Source organism: Dendropsophus ebraccatus, chromosome 4 (genome assembly GCF_027789765.1).
Source record: "Dendropsophus ebraccatus isolate aDenEbr1 chromosome 4, aDenEbr1.pat, whole genome shotgun sequence".
NCBI lineage: Eukaryota > Metazoa > Chordata > Amphibia > Anura > Hylidae > Dendropsophus > Dendropsophus ebraccatus.
The window spans coordinates 76,495,436-76,508,506 of record NC_091457.1 but is presented as its reverse complement, the minus strand read 5'-3'; the positions used below and the strand labels follow the sequence as shown (position 1 = coordinate 76,508,506).

The window sequence follows — 13,071 nt, the reverse complement described above, 5'->3', positions numbered from 1 at the left end:
CACTCACAGGAGTATATAATACAGGGGCAGATAGTATCCCGGCCTGACACTCACAGGAGTATATAATACAGGGGGCAGATAGTATCCCAGCCTGACACTCACAGGAGTATATAATACAGGGGCAGATAGTATCCCGGCCTGACACTCACAGGAGTATATAATACAGGGGGCAGATAGTATCCCAGCCTGACACTCACAGGAGTATATAATACAGGGGCAGATAGTATCCCGGCCTGACACTCACAGGAGTATATAATACAGGGGCAGATAGTATCCCAGCCTGACACTCACAGGAGTATATAATACAGGGGCAGATAGTATCCCAGCCTGACACTCACAGGAGTATATAATACAGGGGGCAGATAGTATCCCAGCCTGACACTCACAGGAGTATATAATACAGGGGGCAGATAGTATCCCAGCCTGACACTCACAGGAGTATATAATACAGGGGGCAGATAGTATCCCAGCCTGACACTCACAGGAGTATATAATACAGGGGGCAGATAGTATCCCAGCCTGACACTCACAGGAGTATATAATACAGGGGCAGATAGTATCCCAGCCTGACAGTCACAGGAGTATATAATACAGGGGGCAGATAGTATCCCAGCCTGACACTCACAGGAGTATATAATACAGGGGGCAGATAGTATCCCAGCCTGACACTCACAGGGCCCGAACCCCCATAAGTGGGACATCAGTGATGATGAGCCGGTTGTCATCCGCAAGTCTGATGAGGCCATCACCAAAGTGGAGGTGGGATTGTCTTGGCCGAGACCAGAAGATATCATAGGGGAACCTGGGAAGGTAAGAATACCCTTTTAGGCTGGGTTCACACTATGTATATTTGAGGCTGTATTTGTGAGGCTGTATAGCAACCAAAACCAGGAGTGGATTGAAAACACAGAAAGGCTCTGTTCACATAATGTTGTAATTGAGTGGATGGCCATCATTTAATGGCAAATATTTGCTGTTATTTTAAAACAACGGCTGTGGTATTGAAATAATGGCCGTTATTTACTGTTATATGGCGGCCATCCACTCAATTTCAACATTGTGTGAACAGATCCTTTCTGTGTTTTCAATCCACTCCTGGTTTTGGTTGCTATGAGGACCTGACATGAGGACCAAATACTGCCTGAAATATACATAGTGTGAACCCAGCCTTAAACTTTTATTATCAGGGTATTGAGGATGGAGGTAAAAAACCCTGTGCTCCTGGGTATAATGATGGCAGGGGGGGCTCTGGGTATAATGATGGCAGGGGGGGGGGCTCTGGGTATAATGATGGCGGGGGGGGCTCTGGGTATAATGATGGCAGGGGGGGGCTCTGGGTATAATGATGGCAGGAGGGGGCTCTGGCTATAATGATGGCGGGCGAGGGCGTCTGGGTATATTGATGGCGGGGGGGGGGGGGGTGTCTGGGTATAATGGCGGGGGGGTGTCTGGGTAAAATGATGGGGGGGCGCTCTGGGTATAATAATTTTTTTTTTGGGGGGGTTCTCTGGGTATAATGATGGCGGGGGTGTTCTGGGTATGATTTGGGGGGGGGGGGGGGGCATCCAGGCTGGATTTGTGCACTAGGATGCATTGTGGGCCGCACAGTAGGGTCTGCATTAGGACCTGTGCTGCGGAGCTGTATACCCATTATTACATTCTGCAGGTGCTGCCCATTTACAGGGAGAAGTAGACCACGGGACAGCTGCTCATCCTGCAATCCCTACATGTACTATAGTCCTGCATCATCTCGTACAGAAAGTTTTGCTGTACTTCTCACTCATTCCTCTGGTGGTTTGCTGACAACATGAAGCCTCAGGGCAGTGAGGTGTGTACATACCAGCCACGTGGATGCTGGCACCTCATCTGATCACAGGTGTGCTATTGCCTGGAGGGATGTCTGACTTCTAGAGTTCACATCACTAAGTGCATGCTTGCCAGCTGCCCCTGCCCATTTCTGGTTGCCCACCCTCCTATAGATTCTGCTAAGATATGGATTACTCTAGAATTGTATAATCCTAACAAGTGTTCAAGAGTGGGCTTGGGCTAGTAAAGTGGTCCTGAGCAGATGACCCCACTATGATGTCCATATGTTCTAAAAAAAAAAAAAAAAAAAGTCAGTCCTACGAACTCTGTATCACGCACAAGTTACACTGGCTCTGTAGCCCACTGTCTATGAATATGATGTTACAAAGCCAGCATCTTTGTCTACTACCCATGTAAGATTTCAGGAATGCTACTTACTGCCAGAAATAGCTGAGCTGGACGTCAGATCTCAGCAGGGAGTCTTCCTCCCACAGAAAAATTCCTTTAAGAAAATCAATGGAAGGGCAGTGCAGGGAGCCATAATGGTTGATAGGAAGCTGGTAAAAACAAGCCCCTAACAGTCATACTTATCAAATAGGGGTACATCCCTGATGATTAGGAATGGTCAGGGACCACCACGGGTCCTAAGAGTCCTATTACACAGAGCGTTTCATTCATGCCACACCATGCTCACTGTTGGAGATGAGTGGACCTCAAGCCCTAAGGCTGCCATAGGCTGTATCCATGTTTTGCCGGACTCTGTAGGGCTGCATCCAACTTCTTCAGCCACCAGTAATCAAGTGCCTCACGCTCGAGTTTGGACGGAGTCTGCTCATCTCTATGTTGCGGATTTGGGATTCATTCCACTACTTTCTGTGTAAAGGGGTCAGTTCCACATGAATAGGCTGTAGGCTGGCCCATTCCAATGGCCACCGATGTGGACTAAGGGAAGTTGTGCAGATGCCGTGAAGCACCACCCAGGTAGCACAATCCACCAATGATAAAAAAAAACAAACCATTTTTCACAGTACCAAGGATCAAACATTCTATTATAAAGTAAGGTATGAAAACTGCAGAATTTAGACTTAACGGCTGTGCAGAGAATTCCTCATACAGGAAGTGGGTGACCGTATCACTTAAGGGCTGGGTTCACACTACGTATATTTCAGTCAGTATTGTGGTCCTCATATTGCAACCAAAACCAGGAGTGGATTGAAAACACAGAAAGGCTCTGTTCACACAATGTTGAAATTGAGTGGATGGCCGCCATTTAATGGCAAATATTTGCTGTTATTTAAAAACAACGGCTGTTGTATTGAAATAATGGCAGTTAGTTACTGTTATATGGCGGCCATCCACTCAATTTCAACATTGTGTGAACAGATCCTTTCTGTGTTTTCAATCCACTCCTGGTTTTGGTTGTGAACCCAGCCTAAAGGAGTAGTCCGGCAAATATTTTTATTAAAGTATATGGGAAATGCTTATAAAGTGCTTTTTTTCCCTGCACTTACTACTGCATCAAGGCTTCGTTTCCTGGATAAAATGGTGATGTCACGACCCGACTCCCTGAGCTGTGCGGCTGTGGCTGCTGGAGAGGATGATGGCAGGGGGACACTGAGGGACACAGGGCACTGGAGGGACACTGAGCATCCCCCTGCCATCATCCTCTCCAGCAGCCACAGCCCGCACAGCTCTGGGAGTTGGGTCGTGACATCACCATTTTATCCAGGAAGTGAAGCCTTGATGCAGTTGTAAGTGCAGGGAAAGAAGCACTTTATAAGCATTTCCTGTAATAAGTGTGTAGTGGGGATTTGTATAACTATTGGGGGGGCAATACAATACTTTAATAAAAATGTTCACTGGACTTCTCCTTTAAAGGGCAACTCCTGCGTTTTTTTTTATTTTTTAGATTATTTACCACACATTACAAAGTTATATAACTTTGTAATGGGTCTAAATACCCTATCTGGCTCCGATCCCTCCCTTTCCGACCCCTGACCCACTCTCCCAGAAGTTAAAAAAAGTATATATACCCGATTACTGTCGACCCAGTCCTCTTCTCCCGGGCGCCATGTTGTGACGATGATGTCACAGCAAGGGGCGGGCCAGGTCTTCATCCTCTTTGGCGTCTTCTGCTGAAGTGAATGGGACATGAAAAGGCTGCTGATTGGCTGAGCTTACTGGAAGCCATGTGATGCGCTCTAGCCAATGAAAAGGCTGCCGGTGCGCATGTGCATCGGCAGCCTTTTCTGTCCTATTCACTTCACACAGACCCGAAAGTGAGGGAGTTCTGAAGACCGGGGCCGGAGGTCGCGGGCGGCAGGGGAATTAAAAGTGCCGATCGTCACCGGCGGGAGGGTTAGTATGATCTGTGTGTGTGTCTGTTTGTTTCCCCCCCCCAATACCGCCGGAGTTGTCCTTTAATGTCTCCTGCTGTGCATCTTCTTACCACTCCTGCCTTCCCTGCAGTTGTGTTGAGTATAACAAGTCTGGTACTGATTGGCTGATACTCAGTGTCAGGGATCTGGTCAGCTGATGAAGGTAGGTCTTCATTTCCAAAAAACATGGTACCTGTATAAAACTTGTCTGTGTTCTTTCTGCTCTAAAATTGATTAGTTTCATTTTAGGACAGTGTCACCTAGGAGGGGATTCACGGCTGTTAAACCCTGCTTAGGTGACATTGTCCACCGCACATAGAGTAACACGTGACTGTATCACTTGAAAGGAACATTTCAGCCTATTGTGAAAGTCTAGGTGTATATTGGAAGGCTATGGGTTCTGTTATTTCTTGTGACTGTCTATTTTTTCACTTTGTTCCATGAAGTGACTTTTTGCCTTAATGTCATGTTGTTTCCCCTTCCTACTAGGGTTCACATGTCAGATTCCCTCAACTAAGCTTCCTAATACGGCAAAATGGTTGCAGGAAACAATGGGGAAGGGAAAGGTTGAGCAGCGCCTATAGCTGGTCAGATTCTAACACTCACGTTTTAGAGGCTTGTTGGGTAAACAAAATAAAAGGGTAATGTGATCCGTTATTTTTCCCTTCCACTAGTTTGGATAAGTCTTTTCTAAAGTATCATGGGCCTAAAAACCTCATCACTGGTCTCCCCAGTAGGCAGTATAAAGCTACCACTGCACATTATCTTGAGGCATTGTATTGTTCTATAGATGTAAATGGCTGAAGTTTTTTTAAGGTCTGTGCACAGCTTTTATAATCTTCTATAATTCACTTTTCAGTAAGGCTGGGTTCACACTGTTTTTTTTTTTCTTTTCTTTAATCCGTTTTTACAAAAAACTGATGCATTTGTGTGCATCTTTTTTTCCATTGACTTCCATTATTAAAAAAGCTTTTTTTTTTTTTTCTTTAGCGTACACAAAAATGGATGCGTTTTGATCCTTTTTTTTAAAATAATGGAAGTCCATTGAAAAGCAGATGCACACAAATGGGTCCATTTTTCTATCAGTTTTTTTGCAAAAAGGGATGAATAAAACATAGTGTGAACCCAGCCTAACCTCAACCATCGTGATCTGATGATTCTCAGCAATTCACAGTAGTGTATCTCTCCTGACAGTGGGATCTAGTCTGTGAGAATGGATGGAAGGTACCGCTGGAGCAGATCTGTTATCTGATTGGCTGGTTGTGGGGTTACATCATATTCGGATGTGTATGCGACAGGTAAGAAACAAAACCTTCCTGTTCCTTAAGACCACATTTTTTCACTTGGGGCTTATAAGATTTTAAGTTTATATAGAACAGAAAAGAGAACAGCAGTGGTGGATATAGTACATATAAACAAATGCAATGGGTACACATGGTTTACATGGATTACATTTATTTGTAGTCCATAATCCACAGAACAACAAGGAGGCCAAATACTAGGCTCCTTCTAGGGCGTTTGTCCACTAAATACAGAGCTCATAAAAGAAGAATTTAGCTGTATGTATCTGCCTAGGGGGCATGCCACAGCTACCTCTCCCTGTCTGAGAGGGGATCTTGTTCAATAAAGCTATAACCAAAATTATTCATCCCCATTGCAATAAATGGCTAAACACAACCAATATATCAAATGGTTTCTTCAAACACAACTCATAATGCCAAATTTACTGACCACCACAGTCTCAGATTTAGTAATCCCTCATGGTGTATTAGAGAGTGGTCAAAATGTTGAGATCATTGGGTTTCAAGGAAAAGGGATACAAAAGGATATCAAAGGCACTAAATGTTCCTAGAGATGCCACTAGATTCTTAAGGAGGCAGGTGGTAAGGTGGCTGCAAAAGACCTGCCCTAACCAGGGCTGTGGAGTCGGTGTCTGAACTAGTTTTGGCTGGAATCGGAGTCGGAAAAAATGTACCAATTCCGACTCCAGCTTTGAAAAAAAATCTTAGAACAATTTAAAATTAAGTTTTGATATGAATTTTATAAGTTTTGCTCATCAATATATATTATGAGCAACATTCTTATAGGACACTGGCCCTATTACATAAGGGTGGTCGGGGAAAAGTTGTCGGTCACTATTTGGCAGTTTGTTTCTGAGCTGGAAGAGTCCATTGTGTGGGGGGAGATCTGTGCTGTTCACTTCCTGGATGCTGGATGACTGTATATGAGCAGCAGTGTAATATGAAGATATCATATAGAGAAGGAGGAGAAGACATAAGTAGTGTAGCAGTAACCTCAGTCCTCCATGTGGTCTTTTTCTTCAGTGTTCTATAGCTGCAGATGTGTGTGTGTGTGTGTGTGTGTGTGTGTGTGTGTGCTATGGCTGCAGCAGGCTGTGTGTATGTGTGCTATGGCTGCTGCAGGCTCTGTGCGTGCGCTATGGCTGCAGCAGACTGTGTGTGTGTGTGCTATGGCTGCAGCAGGCTGTGTGTATGTGTGCTATGGCTGCTGCAGGCTCTGTGCGTGCGCTATGGCTGCAGCAGACTGTGTGTGTGTGTTCTATGGCGTGCCCCCACACCCGCCGTGACCCCTCTATATCACTGTGTGACTTCTCTATATCACTATGTGTAACCCCCTCTATATAACTATGGCTGACCTCTATATCACAGGGATCTGGCATTGTTAGCAGTGTTTCTTTAAGTATGGTGAATATTTAGTTAGAAACATAGAAGATTGTCAGCAGGAAAAGACAACCTGCTCCATCTAGTCTAGTTGTGAGTAGTTCATGGCATGGAGGCTGGAGACTGGCTGCATCCACTGCACACACAGGAGAATCTGCTTTATATACAGTATTCCTTTATTCGCTCAGAAGTCGCCCCAGGATCATGTAGGACATTAGGGAGAAGCTGCTGAGCCAGTGTGAGATATAACTTCCCTGGTACATGACTGGCCATTTATGAAGGAGCAGGAGTCTAAGTCGGTCCTGATAAAATTCAGGAGTTGGAGTTGGAGCTGCGGCTTACCGACTCCACAGCCCTGGCCCTAACATGTTGTAGCAACAGACACTTGGGTTTCTCTGTGCCTAGTATGGCACATGCTGAAGGTCTTCATACCTCAAATCCAAGAAGCATCCATGCCCTAGGCCTGCAGCACTTCTCTCTTCTTGCAGCAAGAGGGCAAGCTGAAGTATAGGCATCATTGCACCTTCCAACAGGAGAATGATCCTATACATACCTTATAGTCCACCAAAGCTTGGTTTCAGAAGTTGTGAAGCTATCTAGAGTGGCTGGCACAGTCGCCTAACTGAGACCTTTAAACAATATTTAAAGGAAACCCACCCCCCAACAGGGCCCTGACATACATACCGTCTCCTGTGGTTCCCGGTCTCTGTCCCACTGCGGAGATATGGCTGTCGGTTCATCTGAGTGCTCAATATGCAGATGAGCTGAGATATGGGTCCGATGGCTATAGTAAATCATTGGAGCAATGATTCCTTGTGGCCATCGGACTCATCTCAGCTCATCTGCATATTGTGCGTGCAGATGAACCGACGGCCATATCTCCGCGGCAGGAGCGGGAAGCACAGAAGGCGGTATGTATGCAGGGCCCGATTCAGGGAGCTAACAGGTTTCCTTTAAGGATTGAAAAAAACATGACTGCAGCATACAAACCTTAAAATATTCGTGCACTAGAGGCCATGATCTATGAGAAATGGGCTAAGGTTCCTAATCCTCAAGGACCCTGGCAGAAGCTGGGGACTGGCAATGCATCATGGTTGCAGCATGGCATAACAGCAAAATGGTTCTCTATAAAGGGTAAAGACGCTTGTCATAAAGGGTTAGAATAATTCTGGGACTGCAGTAGTACCTAAAGTGCCATTTTTTATTGAATTTGGAGAAAACTCTTATATTTGGTGTGTTGAGCTATTTACATTGTTCTTGCTTGATTTATGCAAACCCAGTAGAGCAGCTAAAAGGCATATCCAGTTCTCTGTGTCGTCTTTGTTCCCAACCATAAGAGCTGTTTATATCTGAGCTAAATCTATAAAGACCCAGATTTATCAAACTTGTGTAAACTGCCCACAGCAACCAATCGCAGACCCTCTTTCATTTTACCAGAGCTGAAAGCTGAGCTGTGATTGGTTGCTGTGGGCAGTTTACACCTGCGTATATTTTACACCCTTTGATAAACTTTGATCTGGGATAAACTTCTTACAGGGTAAAAGTGTTTTTACTTTTGTAATAATAATATTATCACTCTATGTCTATCATTTCAGGTATGGACGTCGGAATGCTTTTATCAGTGCTCTGGTGGTGGCGTTGCCCCTTGGGGTGGCTTTATGCTTCTCTCCAGGGTATCTCAGCTTCCTGCCCATCAGAATAGTCTATGGTGCAGCTCTAGCCGGAATATTCTTGTCTTTCTACATAGCAAGTAAGTGCAATATGTGAGCTGCTAAGAGCATTAGTAGGCTCTCTGGCAGAAGTCTAGCACAGTCCCTCCTCATGTTGTTTCCTGGTATTTGCTTTGGGTGGTTCCTGTGTTTGCTGGAACTTTGTGGCTGAAGTGTGAGTGTGTGGGGTGGTGGTTGGGGGGGGGGGGGGGATGGGGGGCACGCTGCAGCAGTGTTTACACATATTAAATTTAAAGTGTACCTGTCGTTATAAAAAACTTTTGCCACAGAGACCCGTACCGATTGTGGAGTGGGGAGAAATTCCGCTCTAAATTCAAAAAAAGAGTCAGACTTGCTCCCATGGACGTGCAGATGATGTGGTCCTCTCCCTGCTCTATCTCCTAATGGGTACAGGTCTGAACACTCAGACCTGGGCCGATAAAAACGTTTGACATGTCAAAATTTTTTTTTTTATAACAAGTATTTTCCTTCTGGGGAGAGACTTTGTTTGGCATACATCCCCAGTCAAGTTTTAAGACTCCTACTTGGAGAGTTACTGTGGATATAGCCTTTTTTCCTAGAATCCTTACAAGCATGGATGACTAGGGGCCCTATTACATGAAACGATTATTGGCCGTTACCGACAATAATCATCTCGTTGCGGTTGCTTGTCTTTCAACATGTTGAAAGACAAACGACTTAGATAGCAGCGATCTGCTGCCGCCGCTCCTATTCCGCAGAGTGGCTATCTGCTATGGGCTGCCTGGACAATCTAGTGATCACCCGGGCAGCCCCCCTGCAGCTCCGCGCGGCCGCCTCTGCACTCACCTGCTCGCTGCAGATGCATGTAATAGCACCAGCAGCTAGCGGAGAGCGAGGAGCAAGCGATCGCTTTCAGCTCTCCGTCACCCCGTGTAATAGGGGCTATATAGTATAGGTGCTGCAATGGCAGTAAACCCAGTAAGCATGTATTGTAGCCTTCTGTGACTAAAACTGTGCATGTAAATAGCAATTATACCTGAGTCACTGCTATGATGGATTGCTTTTCTTCACAGATGTCTGCAGGTAAACAGTGTAGATCTAACCACAAACAATAAAACCAGCTGAGTCTAAAAGAAGGGATCATTGTGCACTGCTGTCATGTAGAGTCAACATTGCATTGTAGAAAGCAGCTATTTGCAGGCCAGGCCTATACTGTTATAGCCTCTGAACTGCCACATATTCACTCCAATATTTAAAGCCTTTATACAATATATGAGGCCTGCTTGGAGCTGGTTTTGGGAGAGATGCAGAGTTGCAGGTTCTGACAATTGCTATAAGTGCTGGGGGGGGGGGGGGATCAAAACTACTTGGGGAAAAAGCAATGTGACCGCAGCCAGGTAAATTTAATATGATTTACTCCAGTGACCTGAACTTAAAGTAGACCGTTTTTGATGACCTCCCTGTTTGTACCGCTAGCTCTGCAATCAATTCCACTATCCTAATCAAAGCTGTATCCATTCTCTGTTGCCGCTAGTGGTTCTAGCAAAGGGAGTGGGGAAGGAGAGTCTCCTGGGTACCCCTTTAAGAAGAAAAGCAACTATCACAGCTTGCTGTAGAGTGGTTGCATTGGGAAGCCTCCCTACGGATACTTGTACATAAGAACATATAGTACATGGGGGAAATTGGACCTTGCTCTATATTGCGCTGTAAGGCTCAATTCACACCGAGTAAAACTGTCAGAATTCCGCGTTGGAGAATCATGCCAGCCTCTGTGTATACTGACAGTGGCTCAAGCACCTCCTCTCCGCGCCTCTCCACTCGGAAGAATTGCCAGGAGGTACGTGAGCCTCCAATAGACTGCCAGTATGACACGGAGGCTGGCATAGTCTATTATTAATAGGAGATTGTGGGGAAACAAGTTTGTAGTTGGCCTATAATTATTTACTGACATTTAACCTCTGCTTCAACTTTCCTGTCCTTTCCTTCTTTCTCAATATCATGCTTACCTGGACTCAGCTATTTTTAGGTAGGCAACATTGGCATTCTCTACCTATGCTTCCCTCCTTTCACCTGCCCAGACTCTATACAGTGTAACATATTGAAACCACTTTGTTTCCCTCCTTAGGGTTAGAGCTCTGCACCCCTGGCCTCCGGCTAATGATGACAATGATTGGAGGATTTTTCTGGTTTGGAGGCGAGCTGCTGCTTCCAGGGATGGCAGTGCTGTGTTCTGACTGGAAGATCTTACAAGGGTCTATAACTGGAGTGTTACTGTTACTTTCTGGTTATTGGTGGTAAGTGACGCAATGCATCTGCTATAGGGGGGGGGATAGGATATAATAATTGCCTCATCACATTTCTTCTTATATACAGTTGCCACTTACTCTTTCCTGAATCCCCCCGCTGGCTTTTGGCAACACAGCAGTTAAACCGTTGCAAGGCAGAGCTCTGCCTCTTCTCCAGAGCGAATGGAATAGACACAGGAGATGATTTTGCTGGTCGAGAGAGTCTCTTTTCAGGTGAGCAGCATGGTAGCAGCCAGTACTATTTACTGAATAGATTAACAAAATGAAGGAATAAAAATCACTGAGAAGCCACTGAAAGCAGACGTCTTACTGACACCTGCAGCTCCACCTATCAGCCTTTTATTAGAAGGATAACTGAATGAACAGCAGTGGGTTTTCACAAAATCCCTTTTCTTAGGCAGCATTTACAATTTATTCTCTTCCTTTCAGAAATAGATTCGCTGTGGGAGGGTTTCCCTCGCCCCCGATATTATAACCTCTGCAGCCTGTTCAGAACTCGTCTGATTTGGCGGAATGCATTGATTCTTGGATTCACTACGTAAGTCTCTTCTAAAAGGGGTTATCCAGGATTTGAACAGAAAACATAGCTGCTTTCTTTTAAAAACAGCACCTCTCGTCCTCAGGCTGTGTGTGGTATTACAACTCTAAAGAAAACATCTTGTTTTATTGTTTTTTCTTCTAATCCTGGATAACTCATTTGTCTTAACCAAAGTTTCTGGTAGAATGCATTTTGTTTTATATTAAATATCAGAGGTCTAGCAGATCTATATGTGTATAACTACAGGAATGCTGCTACAGGAGGTTCATCATAATTAGTGCAAAGAAAATATGAAGTCTGAGACTCTTTAGAAAATCTGGTTAGGCACTGTTTTACTTTTCTATAGAAGTTAGATGGTGTACGGATGTTGGCTTTTGAAACTTAATATAACCAGCTACAGCTAAGCCCATGGTTCTGAATAAATAAGAGAAACCTGACTTTGAATTTGCACAGTAACTTAGTGGAGTAGTGAATTCATCATGTATGTTCTATCCCTTATGCAGATTTATTGGCTGTGGCATCAGACCATGCTTTGCTCGGAATCTCATGGCTCTCGGTGGCGCTGTTCCTTATTTTCTCCAGGCTGGTAGTGAAGTCCTTGCTTGTATTTTCCTTTGCATCACCGTGAACCACTGGGGTCGTCGTACAGTTCTTCTCCTGTGCACTATCTTGACCGGGTTCTGCTCTCTTCTGCTTCTGGCCCTGACACAATGTAAGACTTATCCACTTGCTGCGTACCTTATATCCTACTCCTAATCCTATCCCATCACTACTAACTAACTCCTTTCTCCCATCCAGACCTCTTTACTGCAGTGACAATAGCCATATCCGTGCTGGGGTCCCTTTCTTCTCATGCTGTAGTAATGCTGAGTGTCTTCTATGCCAGTGAGGTGTTGCCGACTGTAATTCGGTGAGTACAATAATTTAATATTGGACAGAATTGCTTAAATGTGCAAACTGTATTCCATCTGTACAGTCAGGCAGCCATGGGAGGCCAAGCTGCCCAGACAACGGATAAGCTAACACAAAAGACTGTTAGCAGAGCCCCAATAATAGTACACTGCATTCCGATAGTATCGCACTGTACTACACAAGTGATCAAATCATCACTTGCACAAGTCCTCTAGGGACATAAAAAATTAGTAAAATCAGCAATATACTACTTTTTAATATATGCTTTTACTGCTTAATTTTTTTATTACCCACCCAAATAGAAATTTTGTATGGTGGTGATTTGCCCGGCCTACCGTCCCTTCTGTCTCGCTGCTTGCCTTCCCGTGATGAGTTTTATTTATATAATGATTGAGGGCTTGACTTGCCCCTAGACTGATGTCAGTACACTTTCATGAAATCCTCTGCCATTGTGGAATACACTGAACCCTTGTGCGAGTGCACTCCGGAAGCAGATGCTCTGCAAACATGAATGTACACCTCATCTCATATAAGAGAAGGGTGAGACATGAGGTATATTGCCACCATACAGAACTTCTCTACTTTTAGTATCCCTTCTAAGCTACAAGAGAATTAACATATTAGGTATTGCCATTTGTGGAAATGTCCAAACTATAATGTTGTTTGTGACACACAAAGAATACTGTAAATGAGGGAAAACCAGTGCCGTAATTGTTCTTTTTGTCACATCACCTATAAAACATGGAATATGTTGCAGTG

General features: G+C 44.7%; 1 protein-coding gene across 2 annotated transcripts in view; it reads left to right on the top strand.

The window, feature by feature from the left end:
* SLC22A31 (solute carrier family 22 member 31) overlaps window positions 1-13,071 on the top strand; it is a 38,270-nt gene that overhangs the window by 22,482 nt on the left and 2,717 nt on the right. For both annotated transcript variants that reach the window (XM_069966055.1, XM_069966054.1), the window contains exons 2-8: window positions 5,379-5,482; window positions 8,461-8,615; window positions 10,682-10,850; window positions 10,930-11,075; window positions 11,292-11,400; window positions 11,904-12,112; window positions 12,199-12,310. In XM_069966055.1, the coding sequence (XP_069822156.1) occupies window positions 5,379-5,482; window positions 8,461-8,615; window positions 10,682-10,850; window positions 10,930-11,075; window positions 11,292-11,400; window positions 11,904-12,112; window positions 12,199-12,310 (1,004 nt within the window). The remainder of the gene's footprint in view (window positions 1-5,378; window positions 5,483-8,460; window positions 8,616-10,681; window positions 10,851-10,929; window positions 11,076-11,291; window positions 11,401-11,903; window positions 12,113-12,198; window positions 12,311-13,071) is intronic.